The 22,223-nt window shown below is 28.8% G+C and overlaps 2 protein-coding genes across 3 annotated transcripts in view; both read right to left on the reverse strand.

Annotated features, from left to right (window-relative positions):
• Positions 1 to 334: 334 nt before the first annotated feature.
• On the reverse strand, positions 335 to 8,413 carry ctsbb (cathepsin Bb). Its single transcript, XM_048207873.1, has 10 exons — positions 8,230 to 8,413; positions 7,112 to 7,235; positions 6,919 to 7,004; positions 4,560 to 4,674; positions 4,361 to 4,476; positions 4,184 to 4,269; positions 2,654 to 2,797; positions 2,452 to 2,568; positions 2,250 to 2,378; positions 335 to 577 (listed from the first exon to the last, which is right to left on the reverse strand). Exons 1-10 carry the CDS (start codon positions 8,235 to 8,237, stop codon positions 501 to 503), a joined length of 1,002 nt encoding a protein of 333 aa, XP_048063830.1. The 5' UTR covers positions 8,238 to 8,413; the 3' UTR covers positions 335 to 500.
• Positions 8,414 to 10,519: 2,106 nt separating this feature from the next.
• fdft1 (farnesyl-diphosphate farnesyltransferase 1) overlaps positions 10,520 to 22,223 on the reverse strand; it is a 15,783-nt gene continuing 4,079 nt past the window's right edge. For both annotated transcript variants that reach the window (XM_048207875.1, XM_048207874.1), the window contains 6 exons: positions 18,219 to 18,402; positions 16,704 to 16,832; positions 16,311 to 16,502; positions 14,636 to 14,812; positions 13,070 to 13,222; positions 10,520 to 11,009 (listed from right to left, as the gene is read on the reverse strand). In XM_048207875.1, coding sequence (XP_048063832.1) covers positions 10,788 to 11,009; positions 13,070 to 13,222; positions 14,636 to 14,812; positions 16,311 to 16,502; positions 16,704 to 16,832; positions 18,219 to 18,402 — 1,057 coding nt within the window. In that variant the 3' untranslated portion in view covers positions 10,520 to 10,787. The remainder of the gene's footprint in view (positions 11,010 to 13,069; positions 13,223 to 14,635; positions 14,813 to 16,310; positions 16,503 to 16,703; positions 16,833 to 18,218; positions 18,403 to 22,223) is intronic.

The following is a 22,223-nucleotide window of genomic DNA, read 5'->3' on the forward strand; positions in this document are numbered from 1 at the left end:
TTATGAATGAACGGCTCTTTTTAAAATCTTTCCAGTCAACATTACAATGCTCAAGATAACTTTCATTAACTCTACAGTAAGTAAATCCACCAGCTAATTACGCTTTACTCAATTTTAAAGAACACTTTATAAGCCAAAAAGTGTCTATATAAGGAGAAATGTCTTAACTTCCTTTTTGAACATGAATTTGAAGTTGATATCACTAAAATTGAGGTTCCTGTGAAATTCTGTTTAGGTGCAGTACTAAAAATAGCCACCGGGTGACAAACACTGTAATACTATGTAATGAACATCATCATAAATTAAAGGCTGTACAATAAATATTACCATAATATGAAATGTAAATGATATATTTTATTTTTCACATTACCATAACTGCTTTTAATCAATTGTTGTGTATTATTTCAGAATGCATTATGACAATGAGACACAGATTCATATTCATATTTCTGTTTATCATGCATCATGTAAAATCCAGGTTAAAGCGCAGTGATGAAGGTTCACAGCTGAGGAACTCCCGCCACCATCTCACTCTCAATCCCGCACTCATCACGGCCTCTCAGGATCTTAAAATAACCTGCAGAAGACAAAACCTTCAGCTAACAAACACTGTGTAGCGCTCGGTCAAATCTAGCACATTTACAATAATAAAGGTTTAAATTATTGTAAATAATAAATATTACACATTATTTTAGTAATAAATTATATATCATAATAATTTCCACAAAATATTCTTTGATACTAGTTTTTAAAAATATAAGAAACTTATATAAAAAATGTATTATTTATTAATGTATTATTATAAATATAATATTATTATTATAAATAATTATTATACATTATTTTAATTAATTATATATATATATATATATATATATATATATATATATATATATATATATATATATATATATATATATATATAATTATTAATAACTATTAAATATCCAATATTAAAATAATGTATAATTATCATATATAGCCTACAAATTATTGTAATTATTATAAATTATTAGTATTAGTATTATACATTATTTTATTACACTTAATAATAAACAGTTATTATTATTAGATTAATTTCCACAAAATACAATATAAGAAACTGTAACATTAATTATGCAATATTATTAAAAAATATACTGCAATATGACTGAGGAATATCCCTCAATTACTGTACATTATAAATATTATACATTATATTTATAAGAAATTATTATTATAATTTTACAATTATTGCAATATAAGAAACTGATATTAAAGCGGTTTCTTAAAATATAAAAAAACTATGCAATAATATTAAAATAATGTATAATAATTACAATTTGTAATAATTTTATTAATGTTTTAATTTTTTATTTATTTTTATATTTTATGTTTTTACTTTAACATATTTTAATATTACTTTATTTTAATATTTTGATATTTTATTTTATAATTTTATTGTAGCATTAATAAATATTTAAAAAATATTAAAAAATATTGTATTATATTTTATTTTATTATTTAGTTATTTCTTGTTTTTTAAAGTTATTTCAATATATTTTGTTATTTTATTTTAATTTTGTTATTCTATTGTATTTATTTTAATATGTTGTTATTTTAGTTTTTTAGTTTTGTTTATTTTTAATATTTTATATTGTTATTTAAAACTGTATCTTAAAATATGAGCAACTATTATATAAAATATGCAATAATATAAAAATAATGTATAATAATTACAATTTATAATAATTGTATTAATGTTTTATTTTTATATTTTGTTATGTTATTACTTTAACATATTTTAATATTAATTTATTTTAATATTTTGATATTTTATTTTATAATTTTATTTAAACATTTAATTATTTTACTTTATAATTAAAAAATATTGTATTTTATTTTATTATTTAGTTATTTCTTGTTTTTTTTAAAGTTATTTCAATATTTAGTTATTTTATTTTAATTTTGTTATTCTATTTTTTTACATTTATTTTAATATGTTGTTATTTTAGTTTTTTATTTTTGTTTATTTTTAATATTTTATCTTGTTATTTAAAACTGTATCTTAAAATATGAGCAACTATTATATAAAATATGCAATAATATAATAATTACGGTTTAAAATAATTCCATGAATGTATTATTAAATAATAAATTAATGTAATTATTATACACAATATTTTGGCAATAAGTTATTATAATAAAAATGCAACAGTGTGCATCATCATCATCATCATCATCCAGCGGTGATCCGGGTCGGTTCTCACCGTTGTCGCCCCAGTCGGAGTTCCAGGAGTTGGCCACCAGCCAGTACGGCGTTCCCTTCTCTTCTCCCCAGCCCAGGATCTTCACGGCATGGCCGCCCAGTTCGGACCCGGTCACATGCTGGTAAACGCCTGAGAGATCAAACAGAATAACTGACCGGTTCTGCAGATGACCGCTAAAGACACATGATTAAAGCTTCCTGACCCGTCTTGTAGAGCAGGAAGTCCTCATAGACGGTGAAGGCCGCTTCCACCGGACCGTTGTTGTACAGTTCAGTCATGATCTGCTGCTGGTCCGACGGGAGGTTGTACGCTTTATAGCCTGCAGGGGGCGACGGAGACACGTGACGTGAGGCGGTCGAGGCTTGGAAGCTTACAGACAGAAGAGGAAGGTGCAGTGAACTCACCGAAGTGCTTGTCCTGTTTGTAGGGGACGCTGTACTGCGGGATACAGGCCGCGTTACACTCCGGTGTGTCCTGCTCACCTGAACACGGCGGCCGGGTGCCGTTCACATGATGCTCACAGGGCGGGATGGTGTAGGGTCTGCAACCTAGAAGTGTTCAAAAACATCTATTTTATTATTATTATCATTAGATTCATTTTATTTTAATATTTGATATTATTATTTTTTATTTATTTTAATGTTTATTTTTTTATTTAAAATGTTATTTCTTAATGTTTTTTCAATATTTTGTTATTTTACTTTATTTAAATGATATATTGTTATTTTATTGTAAATTTTTTTATTATTATTACTTTTTTAATAGTGTTAATTTTGTTATTTTTTATGTATTTTAATGTTTTATTTTATTTTTTATTTCAGTTTAATATTTTAAATTATTTATTTTTAAATTTTATTTTATTATTTTAACAAATTTTAATAATAATTTATTTTAATATTTTTATATTTTATTTATAATTGTCTGTATTTTAATATTTAATTGTTTTACTTTATATTTTTAAAAAAAAATATTTTATTATTTTATATTTAATTTGATTATTTTGTTATTTCTTATTTTTTTATTTCAATATTATATTATTTGTTTATATATATATATAGTTATTTTATTGTATTTTATTATTTATTTTATTTTTATTTTTTGTTTTTTATTGTTTTTTTAATATTTTGTTAATTTATTTTATTTTCATATTTTGTTATATTATTTTTTCAATTTATTATTATTATTATATTTTATTTTATTATGTTATTTTTTATTTTATTACTTTAACATATTTTAACATTTATTTTATTATTAATTTATTTGAATATTTTTATTTTTATTTTGATATTTTATTTATTTTAATATTTAGTTATTTTATTTTATATTTTGTTTTATTATTTTGTTATTTCTTGTTTTTTTATTTATTTCAATATTTTGTTTTATTGTATTCTATTATTCATTTTAATTATTTATTTTTGTTTATTTTTAGTGTTTTATCTTGTTATTTTGTAATGTTTTTTTATTTACTTTAATATTTTATTTTATTTTTAATTTATTTTAATATTTTGATATTTTATTTTATAGTATTCTGTTATTCATTTTAATTATTTTTGTTTATTTTTAGTATTTTATCTTGTTATTTTTTTAATGTTTTTTTAATTTACTTTAATATTTTATTTTATTTTTAATTTGTTTAAATATTTTATTTTTATTTATTGTAATATATTTATTTTAATATTTTAATTTAATATTTTATTTCTCCAGTGCACAAACCACATTATTGCACCAAAGTTTTATAGTTTTATAATTATGATTCATGTCATGAGTTTTTTTGCAGAACACAAAAGGAGATATTTAGAATAATATTCACGCCACAAAAGTGTGTTGCTGCAGATTTGACAAATGAAACTTTACCATAAATCTACTATCCTTAACCTAAATTAGGAAAGGCTAAAGATCCAGATGGGATCACTGGTGTTCTGATCCAGACTCACCCTCATTGGAGCCATAAAGTCCTCCAGTCACCAGGCCGGATTTAGTCCAGTAGTCCCACGCTTCTGCCGGATAACCTCCAGAACACCTGCCTCAAACAAAGAGAACACAGATGTCACGGCTCAGTCTGTCTCAGATGTTTCTCCTGACAGTCCAGTGATGATGATGATGGGGCGCACCCGAAGCCGCACTGATCGCAGCAGGACAGCAGGTCTTCAGCGGAGATCTCCACCAACACTTTTCCTTTGCTGTGGATGCAGATGCGGTCAGAGATGGCCTCGACCGCCCCGAACGCCTGCGGACACACACACACACACACGGTCATCACAGACGTCACACGTGTCAGAGGGTCAGCACTCGTGTTGAGACGCTCTTTACCCAGCAGGACCCGCAGTTCCCCTGATCCCGGATCTGACCCAGGCTCTTGCAGTACGGCCACTCGGACCGCGGGTCGAAACTGTCCGGAAGCTTCACATTGGCGGCGTGTTTCACCCTACAGGTGGAGAAAATGAGTTGTTTATATTAAATAACTTGGTGAGTTTTCCATATATTTACTGAAATCCCTTCATGCACTTTCAAAACCACTTTCCACAAAAACATTGTTCAACAACATTAGTTTTTTAAGTGTGTGTAATAATCCTGTCATTGTATGTTACGAATATTAGTTCTTTGACTAATTGCTTTTGTTCCTCTTTTGTATGTCGCTTTGGATAAATGCATGAATGTAAATGTAATTAAGAAAATATGTTTTACATAAAGAAAATTAAGCCTATTTTTCATTGTGACATTATTATTTTGCAAGACAATTTTGCACATTTACCCCCTTAAATTCTCATTACTGTAATGTGCTCATTAAATGTGTTTATTTAATGTAATGTAGTGCAATTTACTCATTATTTGTCCTTGTTCTTATTATTTATTTATTTATTTTATTTACTTGATGTAGTGCAATTTTTGTCATTATTTCTAATTGTTATTTATTTATTTATTTTAATATAATATTTTGCAATTTTTTTCATTATTTCTAATTGTTATTTATTTATTTATTTTAATATAATATTGTGCAATTTTTGTCATTATTTCTCATTGTTATTTATTTAGTAATTCTTAATTATTTATTTATTTAAGGGCAATTTTTGTCATTATTTCTAATTGTTATTTATTGATTTATTTTTATTTATTTAATATAGTGCAATTTTTGTCATTATTTCTCATTGTTATTTATTTGTTTATTTATTTATTTAAGGGCAATTTTTGGTATTATTTATCATTGTTATTTATTTATTTTTATTTATATAATATAGTGCAATTTCTGTCATTATTTATCATTGTTATTTATTTAGTAATTTTCATTTATTTATTTATTTAAGGGCAATTTTTGTCATTTATCATTGTTATTTATTTATTTATTTTTATATACTATTGTGCAATTTTGTCATTATTTCTCATTGTTATTTATTTAGTAATTGTTATTTATTTATTTATTTATTTATTTTTATTTATTTAATATAGTGCAATTTTTGTCATTATTTCCCATTATTTATTTGTTTATTTATTTATTTAAGGGCAATTTTTGTCATTATTTATCATTGTTATTTATTTAGTAATTTTCATTTATTTATTTATTTAAGGGCAATTTTTGTCATTATTTATCATTGTTATTTATTTATTTATTTTAATATAATATTGTGCAATTTTTGTCATTATTTCTCATTGTTATTTATTTAGTAATTCTTAATTATTTATTTATTTAAGGGCAATTTTTGGCATTATTTCTAATTGTTATTTATTGATTTATTTTTATTTATTTAATATAGTGCAATTTTTGTCATTATTTCTCATTGTTATTTATTTGTTTATTTATTTATTTAAGGGCAAATTTTGGTATTATTTATAATTGTTATTTATTTATTTTTATTTATATAATATAGTGCAATTTCTGTCATTATTTATCATTGTTATTTATTTAGTAATTTTCATTTATTTATTTATTTAAGGGCAATTTTTGTCATTTATCATTGTTATTTATTTATTTATTTTTATATAATATTGTGCAATTTTGTCATTATTTCTCATTGTTATTTATTTAGTAATTGTTATTTATTTATTTATTTATTTTTATTTATTTAATATAGTGCAATTTTTGTCATTATTTCCCATTATTTATTTGTTTATTTATTTATTTAAGGGCAATTTGTGTCATTATTTATCATTGTTATTTATTTAGTAATTTTCATTTATTTATTTATTTATTTAAGGGCAATTTTTGTCATTATTTATCATTGTTATTTATTTAATTATTTTTATTTATTTAATATAGTGCAATTTTTGTCATTATATCTCAGTGTTATATATTTATTTACTTATATTATAGTAGTGCAAATTAAAGGTTGTACAATAAATATTACCATAATATATTAGTACTTTAAAATCTTTACCATAATGAGAGTTTAGTTTAATGAAAATGTACCATGTGAGTGAGACACGTACAGTTTTATTTCACAGCTTCTTCCCAATAAAATGTTAGTGTGTGTAAAACACAGATGTTATTGCAGTAGAACAAAACACAGATTTACATTCATGTATGCGGCAGATGCTTTTCAACTGATTGAACGATACAAATGAACATCAATCAAACAATATTAGCATGCAAATTAATTGCATTTTAGAGAAAGATCTACTGAAATTTTAATGTGAAGTTTGAGTCTCATATGTGTCATGTGATCATGTCACTCACGTATCAGGCAGTCGGCGGCCCTTCAGCAGCGTCCCACAGAGAGACTTCAGATACCCGTCCTTCATGTTCTGGAAATTCACACCCGCCTGTGAAGAAACGAAAGAGAGGAATGGAAAGAAAAGAGGAAGAGAGAGCGATAAACAGGTGCATCAGTCGTAATTCTGATGATGAGATACTGTAAAACCCCTCTGACCGTCCATGTGGTCTTGGCCGTATTGATGATGTCGACCATGTCATGTGACCCTGTGGAGAGCTGCGGGCGGCCACAGGTGACGGACAGCAGGGAGAACAGACACAGGAAACTGAGACGCAACATCCTGAGGAGGAAGGAAATGAGAATTATTACTGGCTCAGATATGTGGCTGATATTTCAGATTTAATATTCTTGTGAATAAGAAAATAAAAAAATATATATATTAATAAAAAGATATAAAATACATTTAAATCATATAAAATCTAAATTACAAATACATTTTTTTTTATTTAAAAAATGTTTAACTATATTTGTCATATTCATAGAAATAAAAAAGATAAATTAAGACTAATAAAAAAAATTAAGATATTAACTAAAAAATATAAAACATTTAAATTACATCAAATTATTAAAAAAATTATTTAAATTATTTTGAGATTTTTTAAATTTAAAACTTGTAACAATTTCATTAAAATATTTGATTAACCAGATATGTAATATTTATGTGAATAAAAATGACAAATTAAGACTAATAAAAGTTAAAAATGTAAAACATATTTAAATTAGATAACATTTAAATTATAATAGAACACATAAAATAATTATTTTGAGATTTTTAAAATTAAAACTTGTTACAATTTCATTTAAACATTTGATTAACCATGTATGTAATATTTATGTAAATAAAAAATACAAAAAAATATATATATTTTGAGTTTTTTTAAGTTAAAACTTGTTACAATTTCATTGAAATATTTTGTAATATTAAGAATTAATTAAAAATATGAAATTATTCTAAATGAAAAAAATCTAACAAAATTATTATTTTCAATTTTTTAATTAAAACTTGTTACAATTTCATTGCAATATTTGATTAATCATGTTTGTAATATTTATGTGAAGACAAATTAAGACTAATAAAAATTAAAAATATATTTAAATTAGATAAAATGTCAATAAATACATACAATTACATCATAGAAACATTTGATTTTCCATATTTAATATAATAAAACTTACATATTTTATACTATACATATAAAGGTCTCAGATAAAATCAAAATGATTTCAAAACATTCAAGATCCTAAACACTAATATCACGAAAACAAGCCGTTACCTGAGCATCAGATTCTGTTCCTCCGTCGCTCAAGCTGAAGATTCACAATGCCACAAAATGTGAAATTTGCTCCTTTAAAAACCCTCGTCATGTGACCGACTGTCAGGTGTCTTTTACAGCGTCACAAGACAAGCAAAAAGTGTTCATGCTGCAGGTGTAACATCACCTGACCAACACATTTATACGACTTTTCCTCATAAAAAAATAATAGAAAGAGTTTACAGGATTTTCCTTCATTCCTAAAAGCTAAAAGCAGCAATGAATCAAATGAGACATTTGAATATATTCATATTCTCTAAATTTATTTACAAACCAAACTCCCACATTACATAGCAATGCTAAATAAACCGAATGTTGGTATGTACAAGCTTTTCCACATAAAAGCTGAATATTAAGGACACTTTGCAGTCGTACGGCAGATAATCTTCACTCCGCAGTGACTGAATAATTAAACTGACCCGATGAAAATGGACCAATTCATGTGCAAAACCAGAACTATGATCCAGTGTTGAGATGAGACCCGACCGGACGTTAAACATTTCCACACGTATGATCTTCAAAACCACATGACACCTGACAAAACCACGTCTGGGTCATTTTCCACCTCATAATCAAGAGGGAAAAAGTATTTTTGGACATTATTTTTTTTAATGCACTGAGAAATTGTGCAGAAATTAATGAATTATAATAGTTTACAATGCAACAAATCATAATGGTCCTAAAACTTGAGAACTATTAAAGGTAAAACAAACAAATTTCTGTCTAAAGGACAGATTATTTTTATATTGTAATGAAAACTGTGCTTGTCTGCACGTGTGCTTGATTTTTTTTTTTTTTTTTTTTTGATGGAAAAAAAAAAATGGGGAAAAAAAAAAAAAAAAAAAAAAAAAAAAACTTCAGCGTCAGAAAATGACTTTACAATAATTTTCATTGAGAGTCTCAGATGAAGCTTGAAGAACATCCGTCAAAGACGCAATTACTGTAACCGGTGAACCTCAGGAACATGTGCAGGTCATATTTCACCACAAAAACACAGAAATTAAATATTTAAGCTATCTATGACCGATGACCATACATATAATTATATATATATATATATATATATATATATATATATATATATATTATATATATATATATATATTATATATATACACACACACACACACACATTACCAGTCAAACGTTTGGAAACATTACTATTTTTAATGTTTTTGACCGAAGTCTCTTCTGCTCATTAAGGCTGAATTTATTTCATAATAAATACAGAAAAAACAATAATATTGTGAAATATTATTACAATTTAAAATTATGGTTTTCTATTTTAATATACTTTAAAATATAATTTATATCTTTGATCAAAGCTGAATTTTCAGCATCATTACTCCAGTCTTCAGTGTCACATGATCCTTCAGAAATCATTCTAATATGATGATTTATTATCAATGTTGGAAACAGTTGTGCTGCTTAATATTATTTTATAACCTGTGATACTTTTTCAGGATTCATTGACGAATAAAAGGTTAAAAAGAGCAGCATTTATTCAAAATATAAATCTTTTCTAACAATATAAATCTTTACTATCACTTTTTATCAATTTAACACATCCGTGCTGAATAAAAGTATTAATTTATTTCAAAATAAAGAAAGAAAAAAAAATAAAAATGACTGACCCCAAACGTTTGAACGTTACAAAAGATTTCTATTTTAAATAAATGCTGATATTTTTTAACTTTTTATTCATCAATGAATCCTGAAAAAGTATCACAGGTTATAAAATAATATCAAGCAGCACAACTGTTTCCAACATTGATAATAAATCATCATATTAGAATGATTTCTGAAGGATCATGTGACACTGAAGACTGGAGTAATGATGCTGAAAATTCAGCTTTGCATCACAGGAATAAATTACACTTTAAAATATATTAAAATAGAAATTCATAATTTTAAATTGTAATAATATTTCACAATATTATTGTTTTTTCTGTATTTATGATGAAATAAATGGAGCCTTAATGAGCATAAGAGACTTCGTTCAAAAACATTAAAAATAGTAATGTTTCCAAACTTTTGACCAGTAGTGTGTATATATATATATTATACAAAATGCATAAATATAAATTACATTTATAAAAACTACACATTCACATACATACATACATATATAAATTATATATAAGTATATATGTGTGTATATGTATGTTTTTATAAATGTAATTTATATTTATGCATTATATATATATAAAATTTGAATTTATATATTATTTATATTTTAATTTATAACATGTTTTTTTTTTTTTTAAATAAAATATGTTTTATTTAATTTCATTTGTGTAAAAAAATATTTTACAAAGTCAAAAATCATAATAGGCTTAATTTTCTTAATGCAAAATATTATTTCTTATTTTTTCTCGCTTGAGAAAAATGAGGTGAAACATGAGCCGGACGTGTGTGTTTGTGAGATTCACCTAAATAAAAAAACAACCTAAAAATCCCGAGCCCTTCTCAAGCCTGTTCTGGCAGGTTCAGCCGTCGGGCGTTCGGAGGGAAGCGTCTCAGTGTCCCTGCATGTCTGCGCCCCCTGGTGGTCCCGCCGTGGCGTTCAGGTACTGCCAGCTGAGGGCCGCCAGCAGCATGGCCGCCGACACGTACACCGGAGAGATGTGGTGCGCTCGGGACGACAGCGCCGCTCCGGACAGGCTCTTCTCACAGATGAGATTCAGGATACACAGAGTCTTTTCCCGGGACGGATCCGTGACGGAGACTTTCTGCAGGATCTGTGGGGGAGGGACGGGATTACACACCGGGATCAGGATTACAGGAGTAAACGGATCATCTGCCCATATATACACACACTATTGTTCAAAAGTTTGGGGTCAAAATGCGAAAATTAATTTTATTTTATTCATCAAGAATGCATTAAATTGATCAAAAGTGACAGTAAAGACATTTATAATGTTTCTATTTCTAATAAATGCTGTTCTTTTGAACTTTCTATTGATTAAAGAATCCTGAAAAATAAAATTTGTCACGGTTTCCATAAAAATATGAACACTGATAATAATCATAAATGTTTCTTGAGCATCAAATCATCATATCAGAATGATTTCTGAAGGATCATGTGACACTGAAGACTGGAGTAATGATGCTGAAAATTCAGGTTTGATCACATGATATAAATTACACTTTACTATATAATCACATAGAAAACAGCTGATTTACATTGTAAAATTTTTTCACAATTTTGGTGTATTTTTGATCAAATAAATGCAACTTTGGAGAGTCAGCGTTTTTGAATGAATCTCTTGAGTGAATGATTCAATGACTCACTCATAAAGACTTCACTTGTTTCATTACTGGATGAATCAGCGTTTTTGAACGAATCTCTTGAGTGAATGATTCAATGACTCACTCATAAAGACTTCACTTGTTTCATTACTAAATGAATCAGCGTTTTTAAACAAATCTCGAGTGAATGATTCAATGACTCACTCATAAAGACTTCACTTGTTTCATTACTGGATGAATCAGCGTTTTTGAATGAATCTCTTGAGTGAATGATTCAATGACTCACTCATAAAGACTTCACTTGTTTCATTACTGGATGAATCAGCGTTTTTGAACGAATCTCTTGAGTGAATGATTCAATGACTCACTCATAATAACTTCACTTGTTTCATTACTGGATGAATCAGCGTTTTTGAATGAATCTCTTGAGTGAATGATTCAATGACTCACTCATAAAGGCTTCACTTGTTTCATTACTGGATGAATCAGCGTTTTTGAACAAATCTCTTGAGTGAATGATTCAATGACTCACTCATAAAGACTTCACTTGTTTCATTACTGGATGAATCAGTGTTTTTAAACAAATCTCTTGAATGAATGATTCAATGACTCACTCATAAAGGCTTCACTTGTTTCATTACTGGATGAATCAGCGTTTTTGAACAAATCTCTTGAGTGAATGATTCAATGACTCACTCATAAAGACTTCACTTGTTTCATTACTGGATGAATCAGCGTTTTTGAACGAATCTCTTGAGTGAATGATTCAATGACTCACTCATAAAGACTTCACTTGTTTCATTACTAAATGAATCAGCGTTTTTAAACAAATCTCGAGTGAATGATTCAATGACTCACTCATAAAGACTTCACTTGTTTCATTACTGGATGAATCAGCGTTTTTGAATGAATCTCTTGAGTGAATGATTCAATGACTCACTCATAAAGACTTCACTTGTTTCATTACTGGATGAATCAGCGTTTTTGAACGAATCTCTTGAGTGAATGATTCAATGACTCACTCATAATAACTTCACTTGTTTCATTACTGGATGAATCAGCGTTTTTGAATGAATCTCTTGAGTGAATGATTCAATGACTCACTCATAAAGGCTTCACTTGTTTCATTACTGGATGAATCAGCGTTTTTGAACAAATCTCTCGAGTGAATGATTCAATGACTCACTCATAAAGACTTCACTTGTTTCATTACTAAATGAATCACTGTTTTTGAACAAATCTCTTGAATGAATGATTCAATGACAAATACATTTTTTAACAGTCACTTGTCTCCATCTACTGGTGTAACAATGTAATTGATACAATCTTTATTTGAAGCATCAAGTTACTTTGAGAAGGTGATTCACTCTATTTTGATCTCTACCGTAGACATCAGTGTTTATATCTGAACTATAAACTTTTATCTCAGTACTTCTGTGATCATCTGAATGATTGTAAGACAGAAATAATGATACTGTGTGGTTGAAAAGACTGTTTGTGAAGCTGTTTCATATCTAAACATCAGTAATGTTATAATTAAAGGACGCACCTCCTGACTGTACTGAGCAATGATGCTCTGAACGGCGCCCATGTTTGTGGCCTGCATCATGAGCGTCACCGCCTGACCCTTCCGGATCTTCACCACCCCCTGAAACACCTGAGGATTGTTGTAGCACGCAGACAGAGTCGCTATCGCCATCACCTGACCGGAGGAAGAACACAACAACAACAATCAGCATCAGGAAGCTCTTTCTGAGGACACCAACATGTTCAAACATTCACAGCTTGCAAAAATGAGTGAAACCACCATACTGAACAATCACTATATTCATAAAGCATGTTATTTACATGCAAATAATAGCATAAATTATAACTACAGTACTATACTATCTTTTTATTCATATTTTGAATTAGTTTTTAGAATTTGTTCCATTTTTCCGTTTTAATTTTGTTACACTTTTAGCCATTTTTATTAGTTCTTTTTTTATGTATATTTACATATTAATTTATTTCAGTAATTTTACTTTTAGTAATTATAGTACCTCAACCTAAATTAAACAAATATTAGACAATTTGCAAATGAAATAAAAGTGTAAGTTGTATTATTTTTATTTTATTTATTACTTTAATATTCTATTTTGAATTAGTTTCAGTTTTCATTTTAGTTATTTTAATCATTTTGTTGTGCATTTTAGTCATTTTTATTAGTTTTAGTTTTTTTTTAAATATATTTATTTAGTTTTTATTAAATTTGTTTCAGTTTTAATTTTAGTAATTTTAGTACTTCAAACTAAACTAAACAAATATTAGACACTATGCAACTGAATTAAAATAATTTTAAGTTTTTAATATTGTATTTTAAATCAGTTTTAATTTTTATAGTTTCACTTTCCACTTTAATTTAGTTAGATTTAATAATTTTGTTGTGCGTTTAAGTTGTTTTTATTAGTTTTTTTAAGTCTATTTAGTGTTTATTAATTTATTTAAGTTTCAGTTTTAGTCATTTTAATACTTCCAAGTTAAACTAAATGAAAATTAGATTTTTTGCCTTTGCAATTAACTAATATATATATAAAATAAATTTAAAAATATTAAAAAGACTCACATTAATTGACATAAAATAAACATTAACAGGGAAAAAAAAAAAAAAAAAAAAAAAAAAAAAATTATATATATATATATATATATATATATATATATATATATATATATATATATATATATATATTTTTTTTATTTTTTTTTATTATTATTATTATTATTATTATTTTTTTCCTGTTAACGTTTATTTTGTGTCTTTTTAATATTTTTAGTTTTAGATTTAGTTAACGATAACAACACTGAGTCTAACGGATGTTTAGAAAACAAAACAAGTGGAAAACAAATGTGTTGTGTCTTAAATGGCCACTTACACTTCTGCAAAATCAGTTTTTAAAACCATTCAATTTCAATATCCTCTCCATTTATTTCTATAATCTGCACTCTAGTAGCATTAGATGTGCTCATGATCCCTGTGTGAGACCTGAACACGCTTTAGTGTTCATAAACGCCATTAAACTGGACACAAACAGACGAAGGTTCGGGCGGTCAGTGAGATGAAGGCAGTGCGTCACACCTGAGGAATGGCACAGAAGTTGAAGACGCTCTGGTTGCGGAGGCGGGAGAGGTACGCGATGACATCAGGGACGTGGCGGAGGGCGTCGGTCACCAGCAGGTTGAGGCAGGACAGGGCGGAGCTCAGGTGCTGAGGCTGGGCCAAATCCTCCAGACGGGACGCAAACTGACTCCAGGCCTGCAGAAACAACCAGCAATAATGAGCCTCGGTTTAACCGCAAAACAAAGCAAGTTCCTTTACTATATACAGTGAAATAAAGGAAGATTTTATGTAATTTTACTGTAAAATAGAGTTAAATGTGCAGATTTTGGTAGTAAAAACAAACTGTCATCTTTTAATTTACAGTGAACACTTTTACTTTTATAAAGTAATTTCTCTATTGTCTTTTATTTTATGTTTTTTATGTTTTTATTTTGTGCTTTTTTAATGATTTTGGAAATAAAAATAGTCATATAATTTAGAGTGAAAAACCTTAAACTGACACTTTACATTTGATTTTAAATAATTATGTTTTTATGGTTTTTGTAATCAATTATGTACATTAGGGTCTGTGTATATTTGTATAATTATATTATTGTTAAGTAAAATTAAAACAATACAAAATGTCATTACTTGAAATAAAATAAAATAAAATAAAATAAAATAAAAAATATTTTTAGATAGTGGCCTGGCAACATTTCTGATTTTCATTTAGTTTAAGCATTAAAATAAATCAAATTAAATCAATTAAAACTAAATTATCAAACTAAACACTAAAACTTTATATTCACAAACACAACAAAATGACTAAAAATAAATTAAATAAAAATATATAAAAACAAAAAATAAAAATAAAATCTAATTAAAAAAAATTATACTATATATATATATATATATATATATATATATATATATATATATATATATATATATATATATATATATATATATATATATATATTTTTTTTTTTTTTTTTTTTTAGGGTCTGTGTATAATTATATAATTATATTATTGTTAACTAAAATTAAAACAATACAAAATGTCATTACTAGAAATAAAATAAAAAAACAAAACAAAACAAAACAAAAAACAAAAAACAAAAAACAAAAAACAAAACAAAACAAAACAAAACAAAACAAAACAAAACAAAACAAAACAAAAAAATATTTTTAGATAGTGGCCTGGCAACATTTCTGATTTTCATAATCAAATTAAATCAATTAAAACTAAATTATCAAACTAAATACTAAAACTTTATATTCACAAAAACAACAAAATGACTAAAAATAAATAAAAAATATATGAAAACAAAATATAAAAATAAAATCTAATAGAAAAAGAATATATATATATATATATATAATACTAAAATAAAACTGGTAAAAAAAACCTGATTCTATTACTCTTAAGATGCATATTATCAGTATATCAGGTGACGAAATATGAAAAGTTCAGTCCCATAAAACCTAAAATGAGACGCTGCTCAGCCAATGAAGTCCAGAGGCTGGCATTATCCAAATTAGTTACAAACCTAAGACTGGAATTACTAATTGCTTCTTTCTTTTGGGAGACAATAACTCAATTTATCTGAAACTCTGCAGACGCTTTACATTCACAAACGGCTCGATTACACACGGGATGAAAGGTAATATCCCAAAAAACATGACAGGGCATGTATGTTGATGCTGGATGTACCTCCTGCGGCCAGAAGGCCCGTCCCTGCTGCTGGTCCTCCAGATAGTCCCTGATGATGTTGGTCTTCTGGAGGAACAGACCCATGGAGTTGGCCAGCTCCGTGTCCCGGCCCACCTCAACATCCTCCAACTGGGACGCTGAGAAGAGTCGGGACAGTCCGATCCCCACCAGACCCGCCACGTAATGACAGTACTGCAGGGAAAACAGGGCCATTAACATGCTGATTTATGCTAAAAGCATTTATACACAGCTGGACAGATGTTTACAACATCATACATGACAAATATCTCATGCAGAAATGCTTTAAGATGACAGTGAAGCACTTCTGCTGAGTTATACGATTATAAATCTACATAAGCATCAAACACGCATGTGAGACGGTGTGAAGTTTACTTTGTCCCACTCCTTCATTGAAGCAACTTTCTTCTCCAGGAATTCAGCCATTCCTACTCCCATCCGGTGACAGATGTCTGAAATGACGTCCCGATACTCTTGGCCCAAGTTCCTGAACTCCACTGAAATCTGAAGAGAATGATAATAAAAAATATTAAAAACATAAAAATAGCATAAAATAATAAACAGTAAAGAAACTAGTATATATTAGAGTAAAAGAGTAATTAAAAATGCAGCATCTTGCAAAGACATCAGGACTGCAAACATGAAGAAAAATGTGAAAAACAGTTTTCCACTGTTTATTTGCTGGTTTTAGTGAGTCACATGAAACCTGGGGTTTAAATAAATTATTTAAAAATTATATTTTTGATAACATTTTTCTTATTCAAAATTTAAATGATTAAAATGTGATTGAAAATGAAAAAAAAAAAAATATATATATATTTTTTTTGCTAAAGGCTCTGATGTCTTATTTAAAAGTTCATATATTTATACATAAATGCTAATTATTGTACATAATTAAATTTATATTGATTTACAAAATATATATTATATTATATTATTATTGTTAAACACATACACATGTGTTTTTTTTTATATATAGTATATTTTACTATAAGTAAAATATATAACTATAAGTTACTATAAGTAAAATTATTAAAATGATTTTTAAAATAATTTTAAATAATTAGGTTTATTTTTAGTTTTTGTTATCAATTATGTACATTAGGATCTTGTGTATAATTAAACTATACTATTATTTTATACTATGAAAATATTATTATATAGTACAAAAAATTATTATATACTATAAAAATTATATTATTGTTAACTAAAATTAAAACAATAAAAAAGTCATTACTAGAAATAAAAAAATTAATAAAATAAAGTAATTTTATTTCAGAGAGTGGCAAGGCAACATTTCTCATTTTCATTTACGTTTAAGCATTAAAATAAATCAAATTAAAAGGATTAAAACTAAAAACTAAAACTATATATTTAAAAACACAATAAAATATTAATTATAAAATTATATATTTTTTCTAAATATATTTTGTAAATAATTTAATTATATATATAATATTTAATATTATTATAATATTATATATTATATAATATTACTATAATATATAAGTAAAATTATTAAAATTATTTTTTTGACACGTTTTTATTTCTCTTGTTATCACTGTACTTATTTTTTTACCTTTTAACTTTGTACTCTTTTCTGTGTAAAGCGCTTTGAGAAGTAACATTGAGAAGGCACTATATAAAATAAATTTTATTATTATTATTATTATTATTCATAACAGCGATTAGAATTTGGGGGTAAAATGTGTTTAACTATCATCAAAACAATGCCAACAAATTAATAATGTCAATGCAACAAAAATAAAAATAAAATCCTAAAATTATGGTCCTGAAACAGGCCTCATTCACTTTATGCAAAACACAATTTCTTACACTTTCATTTTGATTTTCGGTGAAATGAATGAGACACACTGTGGCGGGACTGACCGTGGGGAAATCCTCCAGGACCCGTCGGTCTTTCTCTCTGCTCTCTGTGAAGCACCATTCGGGCTGATACAGGAACGTGTGGAAGTCGTGCAGCAGCGGGACCTTCTTCTCCAGCGGGATGGTCATGTCGTCTTCTACGGTGTCCAGGGCTCGTAGAACCAGGTAGAAAATACACACAGCATGCCTGAGCGAGACGTTAATGATTTAATATCCATGGAAAAGCAACAGGGAATGTGCAGGAAGTCAACAATTGGATTGATAAACAACACAGAGTGTGAACAAACATGATTGAGCATCAAGCAGAAGTGCAGATCAATCCTGAGCTGCTGATAAAAATACAACACGGCTGCATCGGTGACCCTCAGCTGACCCCGCAGACGGTTCAGAAACACACTGTGCATGACTGATCTAATGCTTTACTCTCAGAGCGTCTTCAATGGAAGATATAAAGCTGGGAAGTTTATAATTTTTGCATTGTTTAGGTGTGTTGCAAAGGAATTTGCACAACTGTGAAGAAGACAGTTTGTTCCTCAAGTCTAAGTGATCTCGAGTATTGAGTAAAGAAATTTTACGTTTTGTTTTTTATTTCAGCAAAATGGTAAAGGTTTTGGCACTTTTTTTACCAACACACACACACACACACAAATAAATCATGGACATGATTCGAAAAGGTTAAGTGGTCCTGAAAAAAATAGTCACTTGTACTGTCCGACAAAAATGAGTGCATTGGAAATTAATGGGAAGCGAATTTCACCTAGTGGAAGCGTTTGGTACTGCATCCAAACAATCTTACTGAAAGCTCATTTTTTGAGATATCAACCTCAAATTTGGAACACAACTTGTTTAGATTTATGCCTTTGATTTTTTTCACAGTTTTACAATAAAACATGTTTTGGAAAATTTATATTTCATATAAAATATATTTAAATTTTGACAATTTTTATGCATTTTTCATAATAATAAACTTTTTTTCACTTCAGCAATAATCTGAATCTGAAAAAGTGTCTTTATAAAAAGACCAAACTTCAGTCTGTGATCCAAAGCATTCAAGATTTACTTCGTTTTTTTATGCGTACACTAGCGTACGCGCACAGTCGAGCGCACAACCTTGCAAAGTATACTTCACTTGACTCGCATGCATACATATGCGTTCGACGCATGCGCAGTTTCGAGCAATCTCATCACAAGCTACAACCCATGTAAATATATTTGTATTCTTTCATGCTAAAGTTGTATAAAATAAGAGGACTTTTTAACCTCTTCACACAATCTGTCATCTATGTAGGTCTCTACTGTCGCTGCAGCTTGCATGCTTCGACTACCTTGTGAATCAACGCCCCCAGGGCACAACTGCCACCTTGTGGATAAACGAATTACTGCAAAAAAAAAATTATGAGCCCTATTTTAAGGATCTAAGCACATGTGCACATAGAGCATGTCCAAATCCACTTTCGCTAGTTTAACGACTGGAAAACTGGTCGCCCGGCACATGGTCTAAAAGGGTTGTCCCTATTCTCTTAACGAGTAATGGGTGTGTTTTGGGCGTGACGTGCAATAAACCAATCAGAGTCTCATCTCCCATTCCCTTTAAAAGCCAGTTGCGTTCACGCCATGGTGGATTCTCTATTTACATGGCGAAATTTGCAAACGGAAAAACTAAACGCTTCTTTAGCGAGGAAACGGATCTGCTTGTGCGTGAGGTTAAAGCGTGCGAGCAGACCATCGTGGGACAAGTCGATTCCACCAAAGCATTTTTATCTTTATGCACACAATAATAATCTTTTACGTTGTGCACCCACATATAGGCGCATATTACTAACACGCTCTTTCAATAACAAAAAAAAAATTGCGCCTTTGACTTTAGACCATATTTCAGTTGATCAATGGTGCATTCGTTTTCAGTTCCTCAAAATAGCAACACGCCAACAATGCACCTGAACACACCTTGTTTTCAGAACAGCACGCTTGTGGGCGCACAAGGTGCAAATGCATTTGCTATTTAAAGGGGCTCTATGTAAGAATGACAGCTAGTGGTTGAAAAGGGTACTGCAGTTCAAATTCAAAATATCGTTCGCCTCGCCCCCTCCTCCTCAGGATCGACGCTCTCGCGGGTTGCCAGTTTGAAGACACGCGACGGGAGCAACATTGGAAGGCGAGGTGACACACACTGTAAAATAATTAGTTGATTTATTGAGTTATGATGTGTTGATATCGCGTTTTAATACGCTCCCGTTCGTAGAGATTTTTAGCTGGATGCTGAGGCTTTTTAGGTCGGGTAGAATCTGCGATCTCTGACCCAGTTTGTTCGCTGGCTTCCATGGCTGCAATTCACTGCATGCGTTTTTCGTCAACTGGCAACCCGGGGTGGAGAAATACTATTGGGTAAATTAGCAACGTGCAGTCTTGAACAGACGGAAACAAAAACAGAAATTACGACACGGAACGCAAATTTCCAAGTAAAATAACTGGCTGCAGCAATGGTTTTCAGAGAAACGAGTATGTGAACTGAGCATGTTTAATAAATATATGCAAATATATTATGGTATTTTTATGCTTTAGTACAGTCAAAAACTTACATAGAGCCCCTTTCAACAATGTGGTGCAGAATGTGAAAATGACAAATGCGTTGGGCTGAAACTAGCAAAAAACACTTGCGTCGCACCTGGCGTCGCATTGCGCCGGGTATGTGATAGGGCCCTAAATGCTAAATGTGCATGAGCGTACAAGTATGCACAGTTACAAAAATCCGGCGTTTCGCGTACAGTACGCGCATACACTTCTAATCACGAAATCTAATCATGAGTACTGTACGCTGACCCTCACGTTCGTACGGAGCTCCGCACGTGACATGCAAGAAAAAAAATTTAATTGTGCGCACGATTTACTAATTCGTTCCCTCGATTGTGCATGATTTATAAATCGAGGGAACGAAATAGTAAATAGTGCGCACGTTATAGTAAATCAAGGGAACGAAATATAAATCGTGCGCATGATTTAGCCTACTATTTTTTTCCTGCATGTCATGTCCATGGCTCCGTACGTTCACATAAAAAGTGAAGTATACTTTGGTCTTTAGGCTACGACAGTTTAAGTTGCACATTTTGTTTTCAGTTCTATGCTTGAAAAGTGATAAACAGGTAATAAATTGATCATAACTATAATTCAGTACCATAAAATCCCCTAAAAATATGAAATATTACATAAAAAACATTATCAAACTAAAATACAGTACATTCGTTTGAAAAAAATACTATGAATGGAACTGCTTGGTTACAAACATCCTTCAAAATATATTCCTTTGTGTTCAGCAGAACAAAGTCATTTATACAGATTTGAGGGTGGGTAAATAATGACAGGATTTTCATTTTTGGGTGAACTGTCCCTTTAAGAGAAAAGTTCCTCAAGGGCATTTATATATAGATACAAATCTTGCAAACAAGTAAAAGCAACCCTAAATGCATCCAAAATGTGCATATTATTCTGTCAAAACCCTGTTGCACATTTTACATGGCGGAATTTGCACACGGAAAAACTAAACGCTTCTTTAGCGAGGAAATGGATCTGCTCGTGCGTGAGGTTAAAGCGGACCATCGTGGGACAGGTCGATTCCACCAAAGCATTTTTATCTTTATGCACACAATAATAATATTTTACGTTGTGCACCTGCACATAGGCGCATATTACTAACGCGCTCTTTCAATAACAACAAAAAAAATTGCGCCGTTGACTTTAGACCATATTTCAGTTGATCAATGGTGCATTCGTTTTCAGTTCATCAAAATAGCAATACGCCAACAATGCACCTGAACACACCTTGTTTTCAGAACAGCACGCCTGTGAGCGCACAAATGCATTTGCTACTATAATTGCAACTATAATTTAGTACCATAAAATATGGTAATAAAAAAAAATACAAAATATTACATAAAAAAACATTATCAAACTAAAATATAGTACATTCGTTTGAAAAAAAAAACTATGGATGGAACCACAGCTGCTTGGTTA

Source organism: Megalobrama amblycephala, linkage group LG11 (assembly GCF_018812025.1).
Source record: "Megalobrama amblycephala isolate DHTTF-2021 linkage group LG11, ASM1881202v1, whole genome shotgun sequence".
NCBI lineage: Eukaryota > Metazoa > Chordata > Actinopteri > Cypriniformes > Xenocyprididae > Megalobrama > Megalobrama amblycephala.

Coding starts and splice junctions, on each gene's coding strand:
- ctsbb (XM_048207873.1), bottom strand. Junction 4,270..4,360: donor TGCGATCAGTGCGGCTTCGG/GTGCGCCCCATC, acceptor TGTTTGAGGCAG/GTGTTCTGGAGGTTATCCGG. Junction 2,798..4,183: donor ACTTTATGGCTCCAATGAGG/GTGAGTCTGGAT, acceptor GAACACTTCTAG/GTTGCAGACCCTACACCATC.